The following is a 23660-nucleotide window of genomic DNA, read 5'->3' on the forward strand; positions in this document are numbered from 1 at the left end:
TCTGGAAGCCAGAATGATGGTCGCGACCTTTTGGACTCCCCACATGATGGCGACGAAACGTCGCGAGAGTTGTTCCATCGAAATTTCACTTTTTCAAGTGCCGATCCCTCTACGCGCACCGCGTGAAGAAGAAGACGTACTCGTCGCTTCTAGTGCGCGATGAGTGCAAGCAGCTTCGACGAGACAGAAGAGCTTGTCAACTGGATACGGGACCGGATACGACTGCCAGGATACACGCAGGCCAAGTGGACGCCGTCCGACTCGGCATGTGTCAAGGACTTCGCCGATTCCTTGAATATACCAGCGCTCTTCATCTCTACAAACACGGCTCACGTCCTTCGCGTGGGCACGACGGCCCCTCGGGACGCCACCACGATCATGTACTTTGTCAAGAACGGCCAGGTCAGTGTCAAACCCACGACGGCGGTCACGGCGCTGCAGTTTGGGACAATCCACGGCGAGGGTATTTCGTCGTTGCTGCAGTTGATGAATACCTTTTACATGCAGCGTCTGCAGCAAGAAACGTCATGGCCGGAGAGCATCCAGAAGGAGTTCACGGCGCAGTTTTATCGCTTCATGAGTAGTCTCACGGAGACGGTGAGTCGTGGGTGTGGAAAGACAGTGTTGTACCTTCCTCCGATCGCACTAGACAAAGCCAATTACAAAGACAAGGACCTGCTGCAGCAGCTCGAGTCCACCGTCATCCATTGGACTCGTCAGATCAAGGAAGTTGTCAACAACCAAGACAACGCCCACGATGCCGAAGGCGCGGGGCCGCTCGAAGAAATCAAGTTTTGGGAGCATCGCACCGAAGATCTGTCGGGGATCACCGATCAGCTCAACCGACCGGGAGTGAAGGACATTGTGGACATTTTGAGTTTGGCCAAGTCGTCGTATTTGCAGCCGTTTGAAACGCTGAGCCAAATCATCAAGCAAGGGTCGTTCGAAGCAAACGACAACCTGCGGTTCCTCAAGAAGCTGTGTCCGATCTGCGAACAGATGGCGACGGCGAGTCCGTATGACATTCCGTCGTTGCTGCCCAAGTTGCTCACGACCATCCGCCTCATTTGGATGTACTCGCGGTTCTACAACACCGAGGACCGGATCACGAGTTTGCTGCGCAAGGTCAGCAACGAGATCATCTCTGTATGCTGCAAGACCATCTCGTTGCAGCACATTTTCAACGGCGACGTCCAAGGCAGCATCCGCAACCTCGAAGAAACCATCGAGTGCGGCGTCGCTTGGAAAACCATCTACTACAGCGTGGCCAAGTCGGTCAACCAAGCTAGTACTAGTACTACTACTAGTAGTAGTACCCCGCCCGTCAAGTGGAAGTTTGACGACACGAGCATCTTTGCCCAAGTCGATGCGTTCGTGCAGCGGTGCCGCGAGTTGCTCGAAGTATGCGAAGGGCAGATCCAATTTGCCCGCAAAGGCCAGGGCAGTTCGAGTTTGCCTTGCTTTGGCGGGAATCGCGGCCAAGAGATCGTCAAGTCTCTCATGGGCATTGAAACCCAGTTCCACCAGCACATTGACCGCCTCCGCAGGCTCGAGTATGACATTCTGGACGTGAAGATCACGTTTTGGCACACGGATTTTAACGTGTTCAAGAACGGCGTCAAGGACCTCGAAGCCATGACGCAAAACGTCATCAACGCCGCGTTCGACTCAGTGTCGACCATCTCGGCCGGATGTGACCTCCTTCAGGCGTTCCAAACCATTGCCAAGCGCGAAGCTATCCGCCGGTGTGTGGAGAAACGAACGGTGGACGTGTACGGGATGTTCAAAGCCGAGGTTGTGACGGTGCGCAACTTGTTTGAAAAGAACAAGGCGGTGCCGCCGCTGTCGATAACCGAGCCCCAGTACGCCGGGGCTGCTCTGTGGGCCCGGGGCCTCCAATTACGGGTCAAAGAAGACTTGGCGCGCTTGGCGCTGCTGACGTCGCTGCCTCCTGGCGCCGTTGAACTAGACGAAGCGCAAACACAATTCGACGGCCTCAAAGCTGTGCTGCACGATTACATTCAGAAAAAGTACAATGACTGGATCGACGAGTTGAATTCGCTGGGGACGACCAACTTGAACTCGCGACTGGAGAACCCCCTCATGACCAAAACCAGTTTGGCGCTCGACGCCGCGGTGCCGACGGCGGCATCGGCATCGACGGCGGGTGGTGTCGCGGGGGGCAACGGCGCGCCAGGCCAAACCAATCCCAATCCCAACCCCCACGCCCTCGACGTGACCAACGCCGACAAGCTGCTCGGGCGGTCGAACAAGGGGTTCTTACACTGCAATTTTGATCGTCCGTTGTTGCAACTGTTTGCAGAAGTGCACTATTGGCAGTACTTTAACGGGGAGATCCAGATTCCGTACATTGCCCACGACATTTGCAATCAAAAGGAGCAGCTGCGCGTGCTACGCGAGCACGTGACGCTGGTGGTCCGAGACTACAACCGGATCCTGCATGAACTCAGCACAACCGAGCGGCGCCTCTTTGACGACATCATTCGCAAACTGGACCGGCGCATTCAACCCGGGCTTGCCAAGCTCACGTGGCTGTCCAAGGGGGTGGTCGAGTGGTACGTGAACGACTGCCGCAAGCACTGCGAAGCCACGTACCGGATCGTGCGCGAGTTCCAAGACAACAAGGACGTGGTCGCGTCCAACTGCAAGATGATCGCCGGACTCATGCACATCTCCATCGAGCGCAACAACGTGTACGACGACGGCGTGTTTGAAGTCAAGCAGGTGAGCCACCGCGCCGCGATGGAAACGAAGCTCAAGGCCGCATACGAAAACATCCGCAGCACCATGAGTGCCATGTACGTGCATTTTGCCGCGGGACCGGGCGACGTCCAGCGAGAGTGGGCGCGGTTCGTAGAACGAGCAGACAAAACCCTCGAAGATTCACTCCGCCAGTCGGTCAAGAAATCGCTGCAGGAGCTCAGCAAGGCCATCAACGGCGACGCCAAGACAGATCCGCACCCGCTCTTCCGTGTGCACGTGATCCTTGAAGACGGTAAAGTCGAGTTCAACCCACTCATGGTCAACTTGACCCAGATGGTCAACACTGCCGCCAAGGAAATCTTCAACGTGATCAGCGTCGTGCCGCGTCTCACGGCTACGGTCAACGGACGAGCCGACGACCACCCGCCCCAACCATCCACCACAATCACAACCGATGCACGTACACAACCCATGGACGGCAGCGAGGGCGCCACGTCACCGACCACTGCAGTAGTAGCTGCTACAGGTACTACTAGTGGTAGTTCTGGGAGCCACACGTTTTACCAGTCGATTTTCAACGACGAAGAGATCCTCAAGGTGTTGGTGCACATCATGAACGGCATGTCGGCGAGCGCGACGGAGCTGCAAAAGTACTTGGGGTACTGGGACAAGTACAAGTTGTTGTGGAACCAAGACAAGCAAGCTTTTATTCGACGCTACGCCAAGGCGAATCGGCCGCTGCAGCAGTTCCGCGTCGACATTGAACGGTACCGCGAGCAGCAAGTGAGCATTCAAAACGAAGACTTGACCAACACGATCAATTTTATTCAAATCGACACGCATTTTCTCAAGGCGAGTTTGGTGGACCATACGGTGCAATGGATTGGCAAGTTGACGGGTTTGCTCAACCAAACAGCGTCGGACGAGCTCAAAGCACTCATGAACATGATGAAGGCAAACACCAAGCGACTCCAAATCAAGCCGAGTAACCTGGACCACCTTGGCGAAAGCATCGGGCTGCTCCAGGAGATCAAAGACTCGGCCCCGACTGTGGAAGCCCAGTTTGATCCGTTGCAGCTCAAGTACGACTTGCTTGCCGAGTTTGACGTTCAAATCACCGACGACGAGATGCGCGACTTGCAGAGCTTACGGCCACACTGGGACGCGTTCGAAGGCATGCTCGTGGACGCCAACACGATGCTGCAAAAGTGTAAAATTAGCATGAAGCAGTCTCTTCAGGACAACGTCGCGGAGCTGAGTAACCACATGGTGGAGCTCCGGAGCGAGGCTATGGCGACGCTGCCGTACTCGGATCAAACCCAAAACTCGGCCGCCGCGCACGCGATATTGCTGGACTTTGAAAAGAAGATGGAGGCGACGCGCGTGCGGCAGGCGGTGCTGAAGAAAGGGCTCGATATCTTTGGCATCGAAGAGACATTGAACGACGGGTTCGTTCAGACAGAGAAGGAGCTCGAGCTTCTGCAGCAGATATGGGCGTTCTTTGACGAGTGGGAGTGTGTGTGGAGTTCGTGGAAAGGCAACGTGTTTGGCGAGTTGCAAGTCGACTCGATGGAGGCGACGGCGGCGCAGTTTTTCAAGCGAATCACCAAGTTGGGCAAAGACATGAAGGAGTGGGCGATCTGGGGCTCCATGAAGGACAAGATTGACCAGTTTCGCGCGACGTTGCCGTTGATCCAAGACCTCAAGAACGACGCGTTGCGGCCCCGGCATTGGGCGCAGCTCAAAGACGAAATGCAAAGTGCGTTCGACGCCGACTCCAAGGGGTTTACATTGGAAAAGGTGTTTTCGCTCGGGTTTCACTTGCACGCCGAGTTCATTTCAACTCTGTCGGGCAACGCGAGCAAAGAATTGTCGATCGAGCAAGCGCTGGACGGGATCGAATCGCGGTGGAATAGCATTAACATTGACATGGTCGAGTACAAATCCGTGTACTTTAAAGTCCGCAGCGCCGACGATCTGTTTACAGCGCTGGAAGACGACCAAGTCCAGCTGTCCACGATGAAAGCGTCGCCGTTCTTCGATTCGTTCGCGACCAAGCTGTTGATGTGGGAAGCCGCCTTGTCCACTGTATCCGAGGTGATTGAAACGTTGCTTGGGGTCCAGCGGTGCTGGATATACCTTGAGAGCATCTTCATGGCGTCGGAGGACATTCGCAAGCAACTGCCGCTGGAAAGCTCCCTTTTTGACCAAGTCAATACCGCCTACTGCAGTGTCACATCTAGCATGGCGCAGGTCCAGAACGCGCTCAAGGCCACGCATTTGCCGCACACGCTCGACACGCTGTTGGACATGCAAGACAAGCTGGACCGTATCCAGAAATGCCTCGATCAGTACCTCGAAACGAAGCGGATGATGTTCCCGCGGTTCTATTTCTTGTCCAACGATGACCTGCTCGAGATCCTTGGCCACCAAAAAGACCCGGATCAGGTGCAAAAACACATTAAAAAGTGCTTTGAAGCGATCAAGTCGCTGTACTTGCTGTACCCGGGCACGCGAAACAACTTGACGTTTGAAGCCGCGGGTATGAACGCCCCCGACGGCGAGCAAGTGCTGTTCAACACGAACGTCGTCATCGCGGGCGCGGTCGAAGGCTGGCTCGTGCGTGTGGAAGCCGCCATGATTGCGTCGCTCGAAAAGCTGTACGCGGGGTGCCTCGTGGCATATCGCGGCAAAAAGGAGAAATGGATCAAGGAGTTTCCGGGGCAGCTGCTCATCACGTGCGGCCAGACGGCGTGGACGAACGAATGTATCAAAGCACTGAACGAAGTCGCAAAGGGCGACAAGAAGGCCATGAAAACGCTCAAGAAGAAGTGGGTGTCGTACCTAAACAAGCTGGCCGACATGGTGCGCGGCCAGCTCACGTCCACAGAGCGCAAGAAGATTGTGGCGCTGATTACGATCGAAATCCACTCGCGGGATGTCGTGGACCGGCTCGTGAAACAAAACTGCAAGTCGACCAACGACTTTGAATGGCTTATGCAGCTGCGGTTCTACTTTAACAAGGACTTGGGCGAGCACGGGATTTGCGAAGTCAAGCAAACTGTCACGTGTTTGAAATACTCGTACGAGTACCAAGGCAACAACGGCCGCCTTGTGATCACACCCCTCACCGATCGCTGCGTGCTCACCATGACCACTGCCCTGCACCTAAACCGGGGGGGCAACCCCCTCGGCCCCGCCGGCACTGGCAAGACCGAAACTGTCAAGGACCTGGGCAAGAACTTGGCGAAATACGTGATCGTGTTCAACTGCAGTGATGGCCTTGACTACAAGTCGGTGGGGCGCATGTTCTCTGGGCTCGTTCAATCGGGGGGATGGGGCTGCTTTGACGAGTTCAATCGGATTGAGATCGAAGTGCTGTCGGTTGTGGCCCAGCAAGTCCTCACCATCATGCAAGCGCTGACGATGAAGCTGCCCGAGTTTATGTTTCTCGGGTCCGTGATCAAGTGTAACCACAACATGGGTATCTTCATCACGATGAACCCGGGGTATGCCGGCCGCACGGAACTGCCCGACAACCTCAAGGCACTCATGCGGCCGTGTGCGATGATGGTACCCGACTTGGCGCTCATTGCGGAAGTGATGCTCCAAGCCGAAGGGTTCCGCGATGCCAAAGTGTTGGCGAAGAAGACCACGACCTTGTACGGGCTCATGATCCAGCAACTGAGCAAGCAAGACCACTACGATTTCGGCCTCCGGTCGCTCAAAGCTGTGCTCAATATGGCGGGCGCGTTGAAGCGCGAAGACCCCAACATGCAAGAAGAACACATCCTCCTCCGAGCCCTTCGAGACATGAACGCCCCCAAGTTTATCAAGGAAGACGCGGCGCTCTTCAAGCTACTGCTGGGGGATTTGTTTCCGTCGATTGAGCTGGCCATTCCCGAGTACGGGTCGCTGCAATCGGCGATTCAAAGTGAACTGACTCACCAGGGACTGCAGCTGCACCCGACCATCTTGTTCAAAACGATCCAACTGTTCGAGTCCCAGGCCACGCGGCACTGCAATATGATCGTGGGGCAAACCATGGCGGGCAAATCCACTGTGTGGAAAACCCTCCAGGCCGCCAAATCACAGCTGGCCAAGGACGGTGCCCCGGGGTACACCCCCGTCCGCGTCCAAGTGCTCAACCCAAAGTCCATTTCCCTCAACGAAATCTATGGCGTATATGATTTGTCGACGTTTGAATGGATCGACGGCATCCTCAGCGCCATTTTTCGCACGTTAGCCAGCGACGACAAGCCAGACGAGAAATGGATCATGCTTGATGGACCCGTCGACACTTTGTGGATTGAAAGCATGAACAGCGTCATGGACGACAACAAGGTGCTCACCCTCATCAACGGCGACCGTATTGGTACGTGAATATATAATATAAATTTACTTCTCTTTTCGCCATATATATATATATTATACATAACTATATATATATATATATGTTGAAGACTCGCAGTACTCACTCGTGTCATGTATATATTATATACATAACGAGATATGTTGAAGACTCGCATGTATGGGATATTTCTTTATATATATTTACAGTTATATATTTACTGTTCAGACTCGCCGCACTTACTCATTTTGTCATCAACAGATTCGAACTTCTATATGTATAGTATGTGTAAAAGTCTCGCAGTACTCACTTATTTTGTCATGTACAGACTTGAATTTATATTCTATATAATTATACTATATATACACATATAAAAGACTATCGAAGCACTCTCTTATTTTGTCATGTACTACGTAGTACTGGTATACAGTACGTATGTGGTATATGCATATATTTTTATATATTGATGTCTCGCAGCACTCATGTATTTGTTTCTGATATATATATACTTAGATTTAAGAAGTCTCGTATATATAAATATATATATTGCACAGGTCACTCATTTTTTCGTCATGTGATATATAGGCATGAGTCCATCGATGGCGCTGTTATTTGAAGTGCAGGACTTGTCAGTAGCATCTCCTGCGACCGTGAGTCGAGCGGGGATGGTATACATGGATGTGGAGGATCTGGGATGGCGGCCCTTCGTTAAGACGTGGCTGGTTCAAGCGATCACAGACCCAGACGAGCGAGACATCCTCACCAGTCTCTTGGACAAGTACATGACCAAGGTGCTCGCGTTTCGATCGGCCGAAGTGACCGAGTTGATTCCCGTGACCGAGTTCAACTGCGTCAAGTCGTTTTGCAACCTCTACAGCGTCCTAGCAACCAAGGACAATGGCGTGGACAAATCTGTGGGCGGTGCTGATCAGTTTGCGCCGATGGTGGAGAAATGGTTTCTGTTTTGTCTCACGTGGAGTGTCATGGGCGCGGCCAGCGAGGACGGACGCGTCCGGTTCGACGCGTGTATTCGCGAAATCGAGACCATTTACCCGCCCGTGAAGACCATCTATGAGTTCTTTGTCGACCCCAAGGGCCGAGAGCTCAAGCTCTGGGACGAGCGCCTTCCCCCAGCGTATCGGATATTGCCTGGCACGCCATTTTACAAGATTCTAGTGCCGACTGTCGACACGCTTCGGTACGGGTACCTGCTGCAGACGCTGGTGAATGGGGGATTGCACGCGCTGATTGTGGGGGATACGGGGGTTGGGAAGACGTCGATGATTCAAAAGGAGTTGGATGGCCTCAATGATACGTACCAGCGCCTTGTGATGAACTTTTCGAGCGCCACGTCTAGCAGCACGACGCAAGACGTGATTGAAAACGTCATGGAGAAGCGATCGATGAACCGATTTGGTCCGATGGGCGGCAAGAAGCTCGTGACGTTTGTCGATGACATGAACATGCCTGCCAAAGACGAGTTTGGCTCGCAGCCGCCGCTAGAGTTGCTGCGCCAGTGGGTCGATTATGGCTGCTGGTACGACCGCAAGAAGCAGTCGCTCAAGTACTTTGTGGACATGCAACTCGTGGGGTCGATGGGTCCGCCGGGGGGCGGCCGGTCGGTGATTTCGTCGCGATTTCAAAGCCGATTCAACCTCATCAACTTGACGTTCCCTGAAGCCACGCAACTTCGCCGAATCTTTGAGACGATGCTCGTGCCAAAGCTGAGCGAATTCGACGATGAAATCAAACCCCTGGGGGTCCCCCTCGTGTCGGCCACGATCCAAATCTACCAAGCGGTCGAAGCAACGTTTTTGCCCACGCCCCAGAATTGCCACTATTTGTTCAACTTGCGCGACATGGCCAAAGTCGTGGCGGGGCTTCTCGTCGCGGATAAGCACATTATCAGCAGCCGCGACGGCATGTTGCGGTTGTGGCTGCACGAGTGTTTGCGGACGTTTTCCGATCGGTTGACGGGGTCGTCGGATCGAGCGACGTTCAAGGTACGGTAGCGTACGTTGTCGCAGGGTTGTTTCCCCCCAAAAAATTGGAGACTTTTGTGCGGAATCGGCAAATCTACAGTGTATCGATCGATCGATTCGAAGTTTCGACATGTAAAACACGTGACCTGTGGTATCATCACACTAATTGAATTCACACACTAATTTGACGTTGCTCGTGGTTTCCTGCAGAGTGTCGAATTGGCTCACTCCTTGTGTACGTTTATTTGGTTGTGTGTTTGATTCATTCTCCATGACGGTCGAGTTTAGAATACACAAATATATCAATAACTCTGTCGCAGGTTATGGTGGTAGCTGTTGTTGCTATTGTTGTTGTGATCTGTGACATGTGAATCTGTATATTGTAGACGAAAATCGACGAGATCTTGTCGACGTCATTTCAAACGGAATGGTCCCGTCTATTGGGATCGCTCCCGGAATCGCTAAAGGAGAACGGTCCGTTGTTTAGCGGGATCATGACGCCGATCGAGGACGAGAGTGCTTCGGGTGTCAAGTACGACGAGATTGACGACATTCGAGCGCTAAAACGACTGGTGGAGGATCACTTGGACAACTACAACGTCGAACCGGGGTTGGTGCCCATGAATCTGGTGCTATTTGGGGACGCGTTGATGCATTTGCTGCGCATTTTCCGGCAGCTGACGACCCCCCGGGGGAATTTGCTCTTGGTGGGCGTGGGCGGCAGCGGGCGGCAGTCGCTGACGCGGCTGGCGTCGTTTGCCGCCGGCTGCGACTTGTTTCAGATCGAAGTGACCAAGAACTACCGCCCCATGGACTTTCACGAAGACATGAAAAAGCTGTACCACAGCGCCGGCGTTGTGGGCAAGAAGACGACGTTTTTGTTTAGCGATACGCAAATCAAGAGCGAAAGCTTTGTGGAAGACATCAACAACGTGCTGAGCAGCGGGGAAATCCCCGGGTTATATGAAAAGGATGAGATCAACACCATCTTGGAAGCCATTCGAGCCAAAGCCCGAGCCCACGGTGTGAAAGAATCCAAAGACAACATGTGGGCATTCTTCATCAACGAAGTACGCCCCCCCTATACACACATATCTCTTCCCCCCTGACCCCCCCCTTCCCCCATATAAAAGAGATTTAAGGATCGAGTGTACCGTAGGTTCGACGCAACTTGCATATTGTATTGGCCCTCAGCCCCATCGGAAAAGGGTTTCGCAATCGCGTGAGACAGTACCCGTCACTTGTGAACAACATGACCATCGACTGGTTTGACGAGTGGCCACTCGACGCTTTGCAAGAGGTGGGCATGAAGTTCCTCGACGAAAAACGAGTGGCCACGGAGCCCCAGCGACCCAAGATTTCCGCCGTGTTTGCCGTCATTCATAGCAGCGTCGTGTTGGCGTCGGCGCAGATGCTAGCGTCGATGAAACGACACAATTATGTGACACCGACGAATTACCTGGCCTTGGTCAAGGGTTACGTGGTACACACATATATGTGTCCGACTCGACAACAACAATAATATGGGAATAGGAATTGCTGCTGGAAAAGAGCAGCACGATTGCCGATTCGCGGGATAAACTCAAGAACGGGCTGGCGAAATTGGAAGAGTCCCGGGCCCAAGTCGAGCAAATGTCGATTCAACTGGAGCAGCGCAAGATCATCGTGGCCCAGAAGAACAAGGATTGCAGCGACTTGCTTGTGATTATCGTGAGCGAGCGCCGCGTGGCCGACGAGCAGCGGAAGCAGGTGGAAGCCGAGAGCGAGCGCATCTTGAAGGAAGAGATCGAGACGAAAAAAATCGCCGACGACGCGCAAACCGACTTGGACGAAGCGCTGCCAGCGTTGGCCAAGGCCATGGCCGAGGTGGAATTACTCGACAAGAAAGCCATAGCTGAAGTCAAAGTGTACTCGCAGCCTCCCGAAGCGGTAACCACCATCCATCCATCCATCCATCCTCTAGATCGATAATAGCCCTAAACACTGCTATCGGATCCATGTATTACTCGTCTACTTCTTCTTCTTACACACAATATTGATTGAATTGAATTTGATCAAAGATGGATGATACTCTAGGTGAGTTTGGTCATGTGCGGGGTCATGGTATTGTTTGGGCTTCCCCCAACGTGGGCCCAAGCCAAGATCAAAATGAACGACGTCAACTTTTTACAGCAAATCAAAACGTTTGACAAAGACACGATCCGGGACAAAACGTTGTCAGCACTCAAAAAGTTCACGTCCAAAGAAATGTTCAAGTCGGAAACTGTGAAGAAAGTGTCGAGCGCGGCGGGGGCGCTGTGCTCGTGGGTGCTCGCCATGGAGGTGTACTCGTCCGTGTTTCGGCTCGTCGCCCCCAAGCGCGACGTGCTCAAGAAATCGCAGCAAGCACTCGCGATCAAGCAGCGCGACTTGCAAACGGCCAAGAACAAGCTCCAAGACGTGATTGAAAAGGTCGAAGCGCTCAAGAAACAGTACGACGACAGCGTCAGCGAGAAGAACGCTTTGCGGGAAGAAGCCGAAGTGCTAGAGCTCAAGCTGAGCCGCGCCACGCAGCTCGTGTCTGGCCTGTCGGGGGAGCGGGAGCGGTGGCAGGTGTCCATTGCAACCAAAGACGCGGCGCTGGTCAATGTTGTCGGGGATGCGCTGGTAGCGGCTGCGTTCTTGTCGTACGCGGGCCCGTTCGACTCGCTCTTTCGGTCGTCGCTGTTGGACACGTGGAGCAACCGCGTGCAACAGCAGGCGCTCCCCATGTCGCAGACGTTTCAGTTCACCGACTTTCTCGCAGATCCGACGGATGTTCGGCACTGGAACGCGCACGGCCTGCCACGAGACAACCTATCGACTGAAAATGGCGTCGTGACGCTCCGAGGCACGCGGTGGCCGCTGATGATTGACCCCCAAGGCCAAGCAAACAAGTGGATCAAGTCGCTCGAAGGCGCCAAGTTGGACGTGGTGGACCCGATGATGAAAGACTTTTTGCGCAAACTCGAAAACGCGATTCGATTTGGCACGGCTGTGCTCATGCAAGACATCCAGGAAGAACTCGACCCATCGTTGGAACCAATCTTGAACAAGAGCATCGTCAAGGTGGGCAACCGCGAAGTGCTTCGCATTGGCGACAAAGAGCTCGACTACAACCGCGACTTTCGATTTTACCTGACCACGAAGCTCCACAATCCACATTATACCCCCGAAGTGTCGACGAAGACCACGATTGTGAACTTTGTCGTGAAAGAACAAGGCCTTGAAGCGCAGCTGCTGGGGACCGTCGTGCAGATGGAAGAGCCGGCGCTCGAAGAGCAAAAGTCCGAGCTCGTGGTCAAAGTTGCCGCCGCCAAGCACAAGCTGGTGGACTTGGAGAACGAAATCCTCCGGCTCTTATCCAATGCCAAGGGCAGTTTGCTTGATGATGAGTCCCTTGTGAACACACTCAATGCGTCCAAGGTCACGTCGGAGGAAGTGACCTCGCAGCTTGTCGTGTCGGAGGAAACGGAGAAGAAAATCGACGCGGCGCGCATGGGGTATGTGGCCGTGGCCGTGCGGTCGTCCACGCTGTACTTTGTGCTGAATGACATGACCAAGGTCGACCCGATGTACCAGTTCTCGCTCGACTCGTACGTAGACTTGTTCAAGGAATCGATTGCCAAGAGCCGATCGTCCCGCCAGACGATGACGCTTACAGACGACCTGAGCGAGCGCATCGCGGCCATCAACGACTTTCACACGTTCGCCGTGTATGCGTACGCGTGCCGGGGACTGTTTGAGCGCCACAAGCTGCTCTTTTCCTTCCAAATGTGCATCCGCGTCATGCAAAGTGTCCATAAAGTGCCCCTGGACGAGTACGAGTTTCTCCTCAAGGGCGGCAACTTGCTCGGCAACGACGAACGTGTGACCAACCCCGTGACCGACTTTTGCACCGAGCCAGTCTGGCTCGCTGTGGTCGACTTGAACCGCATGCCGCGGTTCCAGGGGTTGGTGTCGTCGTTCGAACAAGCGGGAAAAGCGTGGAAATCCTGGTTTCAATCGAGTTCGCCAGAGATTGAAGCCCTACCCGGGGACTGGGAAGGTACACACACGCCCCCTTGTGGATTTGGGGGTTGGCGATATTATTTCAGTGTTGGCATTGATATACTTTGAAGTATATATATATATGACATGTGTTTATATATTCATGCCCCCACTTTGACATGCATTCAATATATATAAATATACAAATGTACTCCCAAATAAATATATGTATATATTCCCAAATAATTTACATATATATATGTATTCCCAAATATATACATGTATATGTATTTCCAAATATATACATGTATATGTATTCCTAATTAATATATATTTGGGAGTTCATTGAATAACTCATTGGATATTCCTAGTATTGTTTTCATGGGCGTCGCTCGTATCATCGTGTATTATTATTATGTAGTTATTAATAACGGGGTGGTTTTTTGGGGTTGTTCTTTTCTAGGCAAATGCAACGAACTCCAGCGCATGATCTTGTTGCGCGTGCTCCGTCCAGACCGCGTGACCATCCAAGCCGCAAAGTTCGTGTCGACCAACCTCGGGCCGCAGTTCGTGGACCCGCCTCCGTTCGACCTGCGCGCGATTTACGACAACTCGTCGTACAAGACGCCGTTGATCTTTGTGCTGTCGCCGGGGGTGGACCCTACGAATAACTTGATGGCGCTAGCCGAAGTGCTTGGGAAGAAGGTCGAAAACTGTGCATTGGGGCAGGGGCAGAGTCAATTTGCCGAAGCTATGCTCGCCCGGGGGCTAGAGGGGGGCAACTGGGTCTTCCTAGCCAACTGCCATCTCATGCTCAGCTGGGCGCCGACGCTGGAAAAGCTCATCGACAACTTTTGTGCGTCACCAACTGTGAACCCAACCTTTCGGCTGTGGCTCACATCCGACCCCAACCCCAAATTCCCCATTGCGATCCTCCAACGCGGGATCAAGATGACCACGGAACCCCCGCGCGGCCTGCGCGCCAACTTATTGCGGCTGTACAACACCGTGACCAGCGATCGCTTCCAGCGCTGCAAACAAGCTAAAAAGTACAAGCGACTGCTGTTTTGCCTCTGTTGGTTCCACGCATTGTTATTGGAGCGCCGCAAGTTCAACAACTTGGGGTGGAATATCCCATATGACTTTAACGAGTCGGACTTTGCCATCTCGGAAGACGTGCTGGCAATCTACTTGGACGAGTACGAAGACACGCCGTGGGAAGCCCTCAAGTACCTGATCGCGCAGGCCAATTACGGCGGCCGCGTCACCGACGACTGGGACCGCCGTCTCATGCTTGTGTATGTGGGGCAGTTTTTCTGCGAAGACATTCTCGAGCTTGATCAAGCCCCGTTGGCGGATTCGCCAGAGTATTTCGTGCCCGAGGACGGCGATTTGCAAACGTATGGCGACTTTATTCGCAACTTGCCGCTCGAAGACCCCCCCGCAGCGTTTGGCCAGCACTCGAACGCCCAGATCGCGTCTCAGATTGACAATGGCCGAGAACTGCTAAGTACAATTCTCGGGCTGCAGGCGATGGGGGCAGCCGAGGGCGGCAAAGGCAACGACGAAAAGATCATGGGCGTGCTCTCCAATTTAAAAGACAAAGTTCCTGACGTGTTTGACTTGGCCAACGTCAAACTGAACCTTTCAACACGAAGCGACCCCGACGCGCTCAAGACGGTGCTCCTGCAAGAGCTTGAGCGGTACAATAAACTGCTAGGGGCGATCAAGAGCCAGCTCGTCGCGCTGGAGAAGGGCATGCAGGGGATGGTGGTCATCACACCCGAACTCGAAGCCGTGTACAACGCCATGCTTATTGGCGCCGTGCCAAAAGCGTGGGGGTTCTGCTACCCGTCGCTGAAACCACTGGGTAGTTGGACCCAAGAGCTGGAGCTGCGCATATATCAGATGCGCCACTGGGCCAACACGGCCCAGCCTGTAGTGTTTTGGCTGTCGGGGTTCACGTACCCCACGGGGTTTCTCACGGCGTTGCTGCAAACCGCGGCTCGGAAGAATGGCGTGTCGATAGATTCCCTCAACTGGGAGTTTTTGATCATCAACCAGCACGAAGACTCGATCGTGGTCGGGCCCAAGGACGGCGCGTACGTCAAGGGTTTGTTCCTCGAAGGCGCGAGGTGGGACTTCGAGCACGACTGCTTGGCAGAACCCAACCCGATGGACCTGTACTGCAACATGCCCATGATTCACTTCAAGCCCGTGGAAACCAAGAAGAAAGCGTCCAAGGGGACGTACAGTTGTCCGCTGTACATGTACCCAATCCGCACGGGTACCCGCGAGCGGCCGTCGTTTATGATCGCTGTGGACCTGAGATGCGGGGCTGGCAAGTCCCCCGATCTCTGGACCAAGCGCGGCACGGCCATGCTGTTGTCCTTGAGCACGTAAACAATGTCTCATCGTAATGTAAAAGACATGGTTGCGTTCGAACGACAGGGGGGGCGGGAATCTTGTGTGTGACGTGGAGACAGCACAAGACGTCCCCTTGGCTCTTGTGTTGCATGCTACTATACGTACTATACGCATAGTATTCAGCTCTACTGGCGACGAAACAGCAATCGACTTACTACCGGTTGTATATGTCTTTACTTCATGAAGGATGACAAGTTAGTGTCATCCACGTTATAGTGACATTACACGATGTGTACTATAGTGTAGTTATGGCAATTCCTCGGAGATGCCTTTTGGAGCCAATTTCCTCACCTTTCGTCGATGTGGTGTGATATTGCGTGGAAACAGATGGAGACAAGTACTCAATCTCGTCTTCATTGTAGCCCCACAGTAGTCGATCATCTTGCCACGTTCAGTACCTCCCTCCACATCCTTGGTCAGAGCAAGTTCTAGGCGGAACTTAGGGGCATGTGGGGGGTGGGGGCACGTTCCAAGCAAGTGCTCGACCTTCGAATAAACTGGTTGAAGCGCGTGGTGGATTTGGTTCGGCGTCCGTCCTCGCGACGGCCAGGATATCCTGCTTCACGACCGTGCAATAATATAATCAAGATATGTACATTAAGTATGAATGATTAACTATTTACAATTTTATTTCATTCAGTATAGCCGTCGTGGGTGGAAAGTTGTTGTAAAACTGCCCTCGAATATTTATCTTGATTACACTATACTCGACTAGCCATCCCAGTGACTACCGTAGTAATTATCATTGGAGTCGTGGAGTTTGCACTTTTTTAGCTCCGGCATGGGACTGGTGTGCTCGTGCTTGTCTGGTGGTGGTGGCGGCGGCGGCGGCGGCGGCAAGCGGTTCCGCGACCAATACCAGCTGGGCGACAAGATCGGAGAAGGCGCGTTCTCGGTCGTACGAAGAGCTACCCACCGGCAGACGAATGTTGTGTACGCGGTCAAGTGCTTTAAGAAAGTTCGGCTCACGGAGCAGGACGTCAAGGATATTCACGGCGAAGTGGGGCTGCTCAAGCAAATGAAGCACCCGAATGTACTCAACCTCCACGGGTTCTTTGACGAGCCAGAGTACTATTACACGGTCATGGACTTGGTCGAAGGCGGCGAGCTATTTGACCGGATTGTGGACAAGGTACGAAGCCTTACAAGATGACAATCTTGGCGATCCACGGCCAAGCGTGTATTGCTAATTTGAACGGGTAGGAGTTTTACACGGAAAAGGAATGCCGTGACTTGATCAAGATCTTGCTGGACACCATCACGTATTGCCATGGCCTTGGCATTGTCCATCGCGACCTCAAGGTACGTACATCCACGTCTTGGCTCGAATCAACGGTTGATCCTACTACTAACCATACACACCACTAGCCCGACAACATTTTGATGACGAGCCGCGACGACGACGCGTCGATCAAGATTGCCGACTTTGGTTTGGCCAAGCAAGACAGCCAGGACGACAACTTGGTGTCGTCGTGTGGCACCCCCGAGTACATTGCTCCAGAAGTGGTTCGCAACGTGTTTTCCAAGGACAAGCAACTGTACGGCAAGGCCGTGGACATTTGGTCCATCGGCGTCATCACATATGTGATGCTGTGCGGGTACACGCCATTCCACGCTAATAGCCAAGTGCAGCTGTTCCGAAAGATCATCAAAGGCCAGTACCAATTCCATTCGCCATACTGGGACGATGTGTCACCGGAAGCCCAGACCTTTGTGTCGCGAATGCTCGTTGTGGACCCCAAGCAACGGTATCTACAGCACATTTCTCGCTCTCTCTCTCGCCCTCACTACCTTCTCCCCAAGAGTTGTTCCATGTCGTCACGAACTCCATTCGTTATGGGTAGCGCCACGGCTGAAGAATTGCTCGCGGATCCATGGATGACCCTGGGCGACGAGGACGTCAACTTTGCAGAACTCAACGGCGTGTCCAAGCGCATGACGTCGCGGCAACGGCTCAAGGCGGCCATGGCGACGGTAACGCTGCTACGAATAATCATGTTAGTTGTGACGATGGAAGGGTAGGTTCAAACGACGATGGCTCTGACCAAAGCCATGGCGAACAACAAGGCCGTCGTGCCAGCCACGTTGCTGCCTGCCATCGAAGGGGCTAACAAGCTCAAAGCTGCGTAGGGCGTCAGCACCTTCCTTGCAAAACCAGCATACCAGTCTACTAGTGTAGTACTAGTACTGTAAATGTGGTGTACGTGTAGATCGCACGACGATAAGGTCAACCATGTCATGCACATTTATTTTACGAAATGGTCCGTAATATATTGCAAATACCGTGAATTCATACGAGGACATTATGTACCTTATATTATAACAAAATTTTGTTTTTATTATTAATTGAATCAACTGCGATACTATCACGACGACGAAAGTGTTGCCTATCCTGACAACAATATTAGACTAGCTATTTGTATGAAATACATCCGATCCGGTGATTAGAATGAATGTCATATGCGAGTGACAATTACAGTACTAGTATTGCATTCCACTTCAAGTCCTAAGATGGGCTGCTGTCTGACGTCATGGTGTGACTTCCGGCCTCGATCTGAACGCTTTCGGGAGCACTATGAGCTTGGTAAGAAGCTCGGGGAAGGCGCGTTCTCGGTGGTCCGTCGTGCGATACACAAGGAGACCAAAAAGGTGTACGCCGTCAAGTGCTACCGCAAGACAAGGTTGACGTCGCGGGATGCCGAGGACATCCACTACGAAGTGTCGATTCTGCAGCAGATGCACCACCCCAACATCATCAACTTGTATGGGTTCTATGACGAGCCAGAGTACTTCTACATGGTCATGGACTTGGTCGAAGGCGGCGAGCTGTTTGACGAGCTCTTGGAAAAGGTCGTTTGCAGAATCGAATGCCATTTTTGACCTCGTTCTGTAGTTGCATTACTCGGAGAAGGAAGCGCGGGACGTCATCAAGGTCGTGTTGCAAGCCATAGAGTACTGCCATCGCTTGGGCATCGTCCATCGCGACCTCAAGGTTGCGCTCGTTTCACTCCATTATTTCACTCGTTCATTCTCACGACGACATACACATAGCCAGACAACATTCTCCTCACAAGCCGTCATCACGGCGATGGCGCGTCCATCAAGATCGCCGACTTTGGCTTTGCCAAACAGGTCGAGAACGACCACGACACGCTGCTGTCGTCGTGCGGCACGCCCGAGTACATCGCGCCCGAGATCGTGCACAACGTCCTCCACCGGGAGCACAAGACGCCGTACGGCAAGGCCGTGGACATTTGGGCTATCGGCGTCATGACATTCTTCCTCCTCTCGGGGGTCACGCCCTTCCACTCGTCCAACCAATCGGTCATGCTGCGGAAAATTGGCCAAGCAGACTTCCGCTTCCTGCCGCCGTACTGGGACAACGTTTCCGACGAGGCCAAGGCCTTTGTGGCCCGCATGTTGACCGTCAACCCCAAGGATCGGTACGAACTACACATCTAACTCTGTCACATATTCCCGTCCAACGAGAAACGGGGATATGTTTGGCTGTGTGTTGACGCTGATTGCATTTTCGAATTTGGCAGCGCCACAGCCAGCGAATTGCTACACGATCCTTGGATTGTCGAGCATGACGTACGTTACTCCAAAAGGCATAAAAGTGGATCATGGCCTACTACTAGTACTACTACTACTACTAGTAGTCCTACACCCCCACCCTCGCCCCAATACTCATGTTGGGGTTATGTTTAGATTCCGGCGGAGCCATTGCCTCAAGTCCTGCGGCGAATCCAAGCGCGACATCGGCTCAAAATGGCCATATCGACTGTAAACCTACTTACTACTTACCTTAACTGTCATGTTCCCTCACGTTAGTTTGTGCCAGCCTGTTGTATATGTTATTGTGCTTTTCACTGAAGTTGGACTGTTCAGAATCGATTTGAGTCTGATTTTAAGCTTATTCAAGGTAACGTTATGGTAACGTTATCTTACGGATGATATACATTTGAAGACCAACAGTTGTCAAACACTACTAGTCCATGATTGGTTGAAATGTCTCGATCCGTTTACTTTGATTGGCCAAGACATGCTCAAATCCATTTGTGTCCTACTTGGAATGAATGATTTGACACACTCTTTGCGTAGGTGCACACGACCGTCCTCATCGACAGCAGCAGCCGGCGGCGTCGGCGCAGTTTCGTGGCCAACACCCCCTCTTCCCCCTCTTCCCCCCTCCCCCCTCACTCTTAAAGCACAAACACCGTCGCATATATCATATACACACTCGGTCGTGTATATATATTATCCCATGCACTCTTCATCTTCGCCTCGTGTTGTTGTTGGTCCTACAAAGGCGTGGGCTCAAACTCAAATGGCTCGGGGGCGTCGGCCTCTTCTTCCGCGCCAGCTTGGGACGGCGCCTGCACCGCCACGACCGATTCCTTTTCGTGGGGGTGTCTGTCTTTGAGGAGCACGATGCCCGCGGGGCGGCGCGTGGGTACCACCGGCACGTATCGCTGGCTCAAGTCAAACGACAGGTGGGGAAGCTGGGCCAACGTCACACGCGACGGGTTCTGGACGTTGAACGAGGTCGGTTCCTTGGCCTTTTCCTCCGCAACAATGGCAGCCACAGGCGCCGCATCCACCTCTGCGTCCACCGCGGCAGGGGGCGGCGCCTTGTGGTCGGCTTCCTGCTTGGCCAGCCGCGCCTTGGCCTTGGCAGTCGTCGACAGCACCGCCGTGGCCACCAGCTCCTTCTTCTCCTCTTTCTTCTCCTCCAAACGCTTGGGGTACGCAAACACGGACGGCTTGGTCGAGCACACGACGGAAAATGCCGTCGGAAGCTTCAAGTCGTGGTTGAGTCCAATCAGCACGGTCGGCTGCAGCGCCAGCTCCATAAAATGGCTCATGGGGTACCAGAACCAATGCTGCGACCACAACGCAAGCCCCACCACGGCAGACATCTTGGTGAACCTACCCATATATATATATTATATATTATATATATATTATAATGGTACCCCGTGTGCGATTGCATGGAAATAACCACGTTGCGCCCGCCCGCATCGAGAATCCCTTGCGCAAAGATAGCTCCCATCTTGGTCATAGTCGTCACGTGCTTGTCGGCAGTCAATTTGCGGATCTTTTCCGTAATCTCCTTCACCTACACTCACACAAATATAAATATAAATATATATATATATATATACCAAATAACACCTCGAGTAAGTACTGTGAATTAAACCGGTATAAACTTCCAACATTCGCATGGTTTGTATACTCAATATTGAATCATGCTAGAGCTCGGATTGGTTGAATATATTTGTCCTTTCTGTAAGAGCCAATCAAATAATCCACTCAAAATTGGATTAGCCAATAGCGTCGTCGATTCGTGATGAATCGATATCGGCGGCAAGACATTCGACGAGGTCTGGGAATCTGTACGGAATCCACATTAAACCAAGTCAAAACAATCAATCACCAGTCCAACCTCATATAAAAATCATCATCCAACAATCAATCAACAGCCAATCAATCCTTATTCGACAATAACAACATATATTGTCGATTAAAAGAATTGGAGAGTTTGGGTTCTCAATCGAATGAGCACAAGAATCAAATCGGCAGACAATCGATATATCGACCAATCAAAACTCACAACACAAATCAAGTGGCCAATCAAATCCACCCATTCCACATCGAATTAGTGTGACATTCGTACGATCTTTACAAAAGTCAAAGAATTGATCGATAGATTTGGCGTTGAATTAGCACAAAAGTCAACCACGTTTTGGGAAGTCAATACCTTGGGGTGGCGGCCTTCGCTCTCTTGCATGATCACCATGGCCAACGCACACAGCGCGCCTTGGCGGACATAATCCACGGCGTCGTCCAGCATCGGTTCCAGCAGCTGAATCGCTTCGTTTTTGAAGGTGCCGGCGCACGCAATGCCCACGGCAACACAAGCGCCATATCGAACATGTGGGTTGAAGCTCTCGGCAAGGAGCGACACGAGCTTGGGCACTTGGGCCGGCGTCCGGAACAGCACAAACCCGAGGCACGAGACGGCGGCGCGGCGCACGTCGTCCGACACGTCCGACACGGCCACATGCAGCAGCCGCTTGACGGCGCCGTTGTTGGCCGTGCCCACGTACGCCATCGCGATCGCATATACGCCGCCATACCGGATGATCGGGTCCTTGTCGCGAATCAGCTGCTCGATGACGCCATCCGCGAGCTCTTCGCGGCCATATGCCATGAGCGCGAGCCCCATCACGGCGCCGCGAATGATCTTTTCATGCTTGGTATCATGGGCATACGACAGTAGCTCCTTGACCGCGTCTGAGTCGGTAAACCCGGCGCCCAAATGAACCAGTCCGATCGCGTACCCCGCGCCTTCGCCCGCCACGGCGTTGTCGGTGAACATGATGTTCTTGAGTTCTTCGTACAGGGCGGCGTCGTGAGTGGCCATGCCGCTAAGCCCGATGCCCAGGCACGCGCCATGCTGGACAACCTCGTCTGTGCCCGAGTTGCGCAGCGCGGTGCGGAGAAACTCGAGCGTTTTCGTGCTGCTCGGCGATGTGCTGCCTTGGTTGGCATGGATCAACCCGAGGGCGTACAACGCGCCGCCTTCGGAATATGGACTCGTGGGCGCGCCACCAGCCGCTTGCGGAAGGTATGGCGCGAGGAGGTTCATGCTTTCGCGTACGTGGCCCTTGTGAATGACGCCGATGCTGGCGGTGGCCGAGAACTTGGCCCAGTTGGAGGCCTTTCCAAGCCAATCCAAGTTGTCTCGAAGGAATGCGTCCACAGTCGTCCCGCAGTTCATGAGCGCGTGCGCGCATACGGCCGAGTTGTGCAGGACCGAGTTGCGGTTCTCCACGGCGGTCTTGATGTTCTTCATGACAAGGGGATCGGACTGGGTTTGGCGAAAGAGAAAGTCGAGTAGCAGGTCCACGCTAAACTCGCCCTGGAGGATCTGCTGCAGCTTGTCGAGGCGGGATGTCGGCGCGGCGGCAGTCGCGGTTAACGCCGAGCTCACGGCATGCAGAAACTTTTGGTTTTCGTTCTCGACCAAGTCAAACGCGACTTGGTACGCGATCAACGTGTCGTCGTCGTCCGAGGACGCAAGCAGCGTTTGCAGAATCGTGGCCACTTCGGCATGCTGGTCCAACAGCTGCAGGATTTGACAAATGTGCGTGTACTCTTGGACGGGAAGACCGCGGTACAGCTGGACGAGGACCTGCAGCACCTGCAGGCGAAAGTCGCGGTTCGTTACGGTCGTTCGAGACACTTCAAAGCAGTACGCTAGCGACGCCGACACGTCGGGCGACTTGCGGATGCTTTCTTCGACCTAGGTATGATGAGAGGAGACATCAATGGCAATGATGATCGACGGGACGATGTACCTTGTCCAATCGACGAGATTCCAACGCCACGCCCAACGCTTGCTTGAACGTGCCCGACGCGTAGCATCGATCAAACATTTGCTCGACAATCGCTTGCATGCGAGGGTCTACGGCCTTGCCTTCACCGTTCGTTCGAATCGCAATGTACTCGTCAATGCACGTCGCTACGACATGTCATGAGCAACATGCGATGGAGAAAGAGTGCGCACGGCTTCTTACCAATGATGGTTTCCGTGTACTGGGAATGGACATTCACGTCAAAGTACTTGCCAGCGCCAAGGGCGAGGCGCAACGCATCTTGGTACTCCTCCAAGTGAAAAAAACACTTGGACGCGACCGACGCCGCCAGTTCCCGATGGGAGAATGCCGTTTCTTCCGACAAACTTTCGATGAACGGCACCGCGTCCGCAATCTCGGCCCAAAAGTAGTCTACGACTTCATGCAGCTTTTGCAGGGCGTGTGCCTACCAGTTCACTTTTCCGTCAGCAAGCACGACACGAGATATGCGCAGCTTGAAACAAATGTTGCCTCCCACAGTGAACATACCCGAATGATGTCGTCGTGCTCGTCGAGCAGTGCAAGGATGCCCGACGCTACATACATGCAATGAGCTCCATCGTGCCATCACAGCGCCATCATTGGGATGAAGAGGCAGGGCGCTTCCGTACCTGTGCTTGCGCGGGGGGCGGCCACGGGTGTTGCGACGGCCAACATGATGATCTTCGCTTCCTACTTTCTGCTGCAGGATCCGTAATCTGGGGCCATGCTCAAAAGACCTCTCACAACACATATTTTCAAACT

The 23660-nt window shown here is 53.2% G+C and overlaps 4 protein-coding genes across 6 annotated transcripts; 3 read left to right on the plus strand and 1 right to left on the minus strand.

Annotated features, from left to right (window-relative positions):
- The first annotated feature begins 78 nt into the window (after positions 1 to 78).
- On the plus strand, positions 79 to 15654 carry H257_04687. 2 transcript variants are annotated; one of them, XM_009829283.1, is made up of 7 exons: positions 79 to 7099; positions 7661 to 9078; positions 9444 to 10127; positions 10217 to 10540; positions 10591 to 10986; positions 11134 to 13123; positions 13529 to 15654. In XM_009829283.1, exons 1-7 carry the CDS (start codon positions 160 to 162, stop codon positions 15466 to 15468), a joined length of 13692 nt encoding a protein of 4563 aa, XP_009827585.1. In that variant the 5' UTR covers positions 79 to 159; the 3' UTR covers positions 15469 to 15654. The 2 variants fall into 2 exon arrangements, with proteins under 2 accessions (XP_009827585.1, XP_009827586.1); XM_009829284.1 differs by lacking the exons at positions 11134 to 13123; positions 13529 to 15654 and having other exon boundaries at positions 10591 to 11063.
- A 619-nt stretch (positions 15655 to 16273) lies between these two features.
- Positions 16274 to 17622, plus strand: H257_04688 (CAMK/CAMK1 protein kinase; the record flags this gene model as incomplete). Its single annotated transcript, XM_009829285.1, has 5 exons — positions 16274 to 16624; positions 16696 to 16794; positions 16861 to 17240; positions 17337 to 17466; positions 17515 to 17622. 5 exons carry the CDS (start codon positions 16274 to 16276, stop codon positions 17620 to 17622), a joined length of 1068 nt encoding a protein of 355 aa, XP_009827587.1.
- Positions 17623 to 18003: 381 nt separating this feature from the next.
- Positions 18004 to 19853, plus strand: H257_04689 (the record flags this gene model as incomplete). Of its 2 annotated transcripts, XM_009829286.1 has the most annotated exons (6): positions 18004 to 18342; positions 18386 to 18484; positions 18544 to 18935; positions 19038 to 19086; positions 19204 to 19278; positions 19597 to 19853. In XM_009829286.1, the coding sequence occupies 6 exons, from the start codon at positions 18004 to 18006 to the stop codon at positions 19699 to 19701; spliced, it is 1059 nt and encodes a 352-aa protein (XP_009827588.1). In that variant the 3' UTR covers positions 19702 to 19853. The 2 variants fall into 2 exon arrangements, with proteins under 2 accessions (XP_009827588.1, XP_009827589.1); XM_009829287.1 differs by having other exon boundaries at positions 19204 to 19853.
- Positions 19715 to 23612, minus strand: H257_04690 (hypothetical protein). Its single transcript, XM_009829288.1, has 7 exons — positions 23528 to 23612; positions 23406 to 23452; positions 23079 to 23322; positions 22860 to 23023; positions 21257 to 22804; positions 20472 to 20614; positions 19715 to 20424 (listed from the first exon to the last, which is right to left on the minus strand). Exons 1-7 carry the CDS (start codon positions 23571 to 23573, stop codon positions 19797 to 19799), a joined length of 2820 nt encoding a protein of 939 aa, XP_009827590.1. The 5' UTR covers positions 23574 to 23612; the 3' UTR covers positions 19715 to 19796.
- Between the last annotated feature and the right edge of the window lie 48 nt (positions 23613 to 23660).

Source organism: Aphanomyces astaci (genome assembly GCF_000520075.1).
Source record: "Aphanomyces astaci strain APO3 unplaced genomic scaffold supercont1.8, whole genome shotgun sequence".
NCBI classification, from domain to species: domain Eukaryota; phylum Oomycota; class Saprolegniomycetes; order Saprolegniales; family Verrucalvaceae; genus Aphanomyces; species Aphanomyces astaci.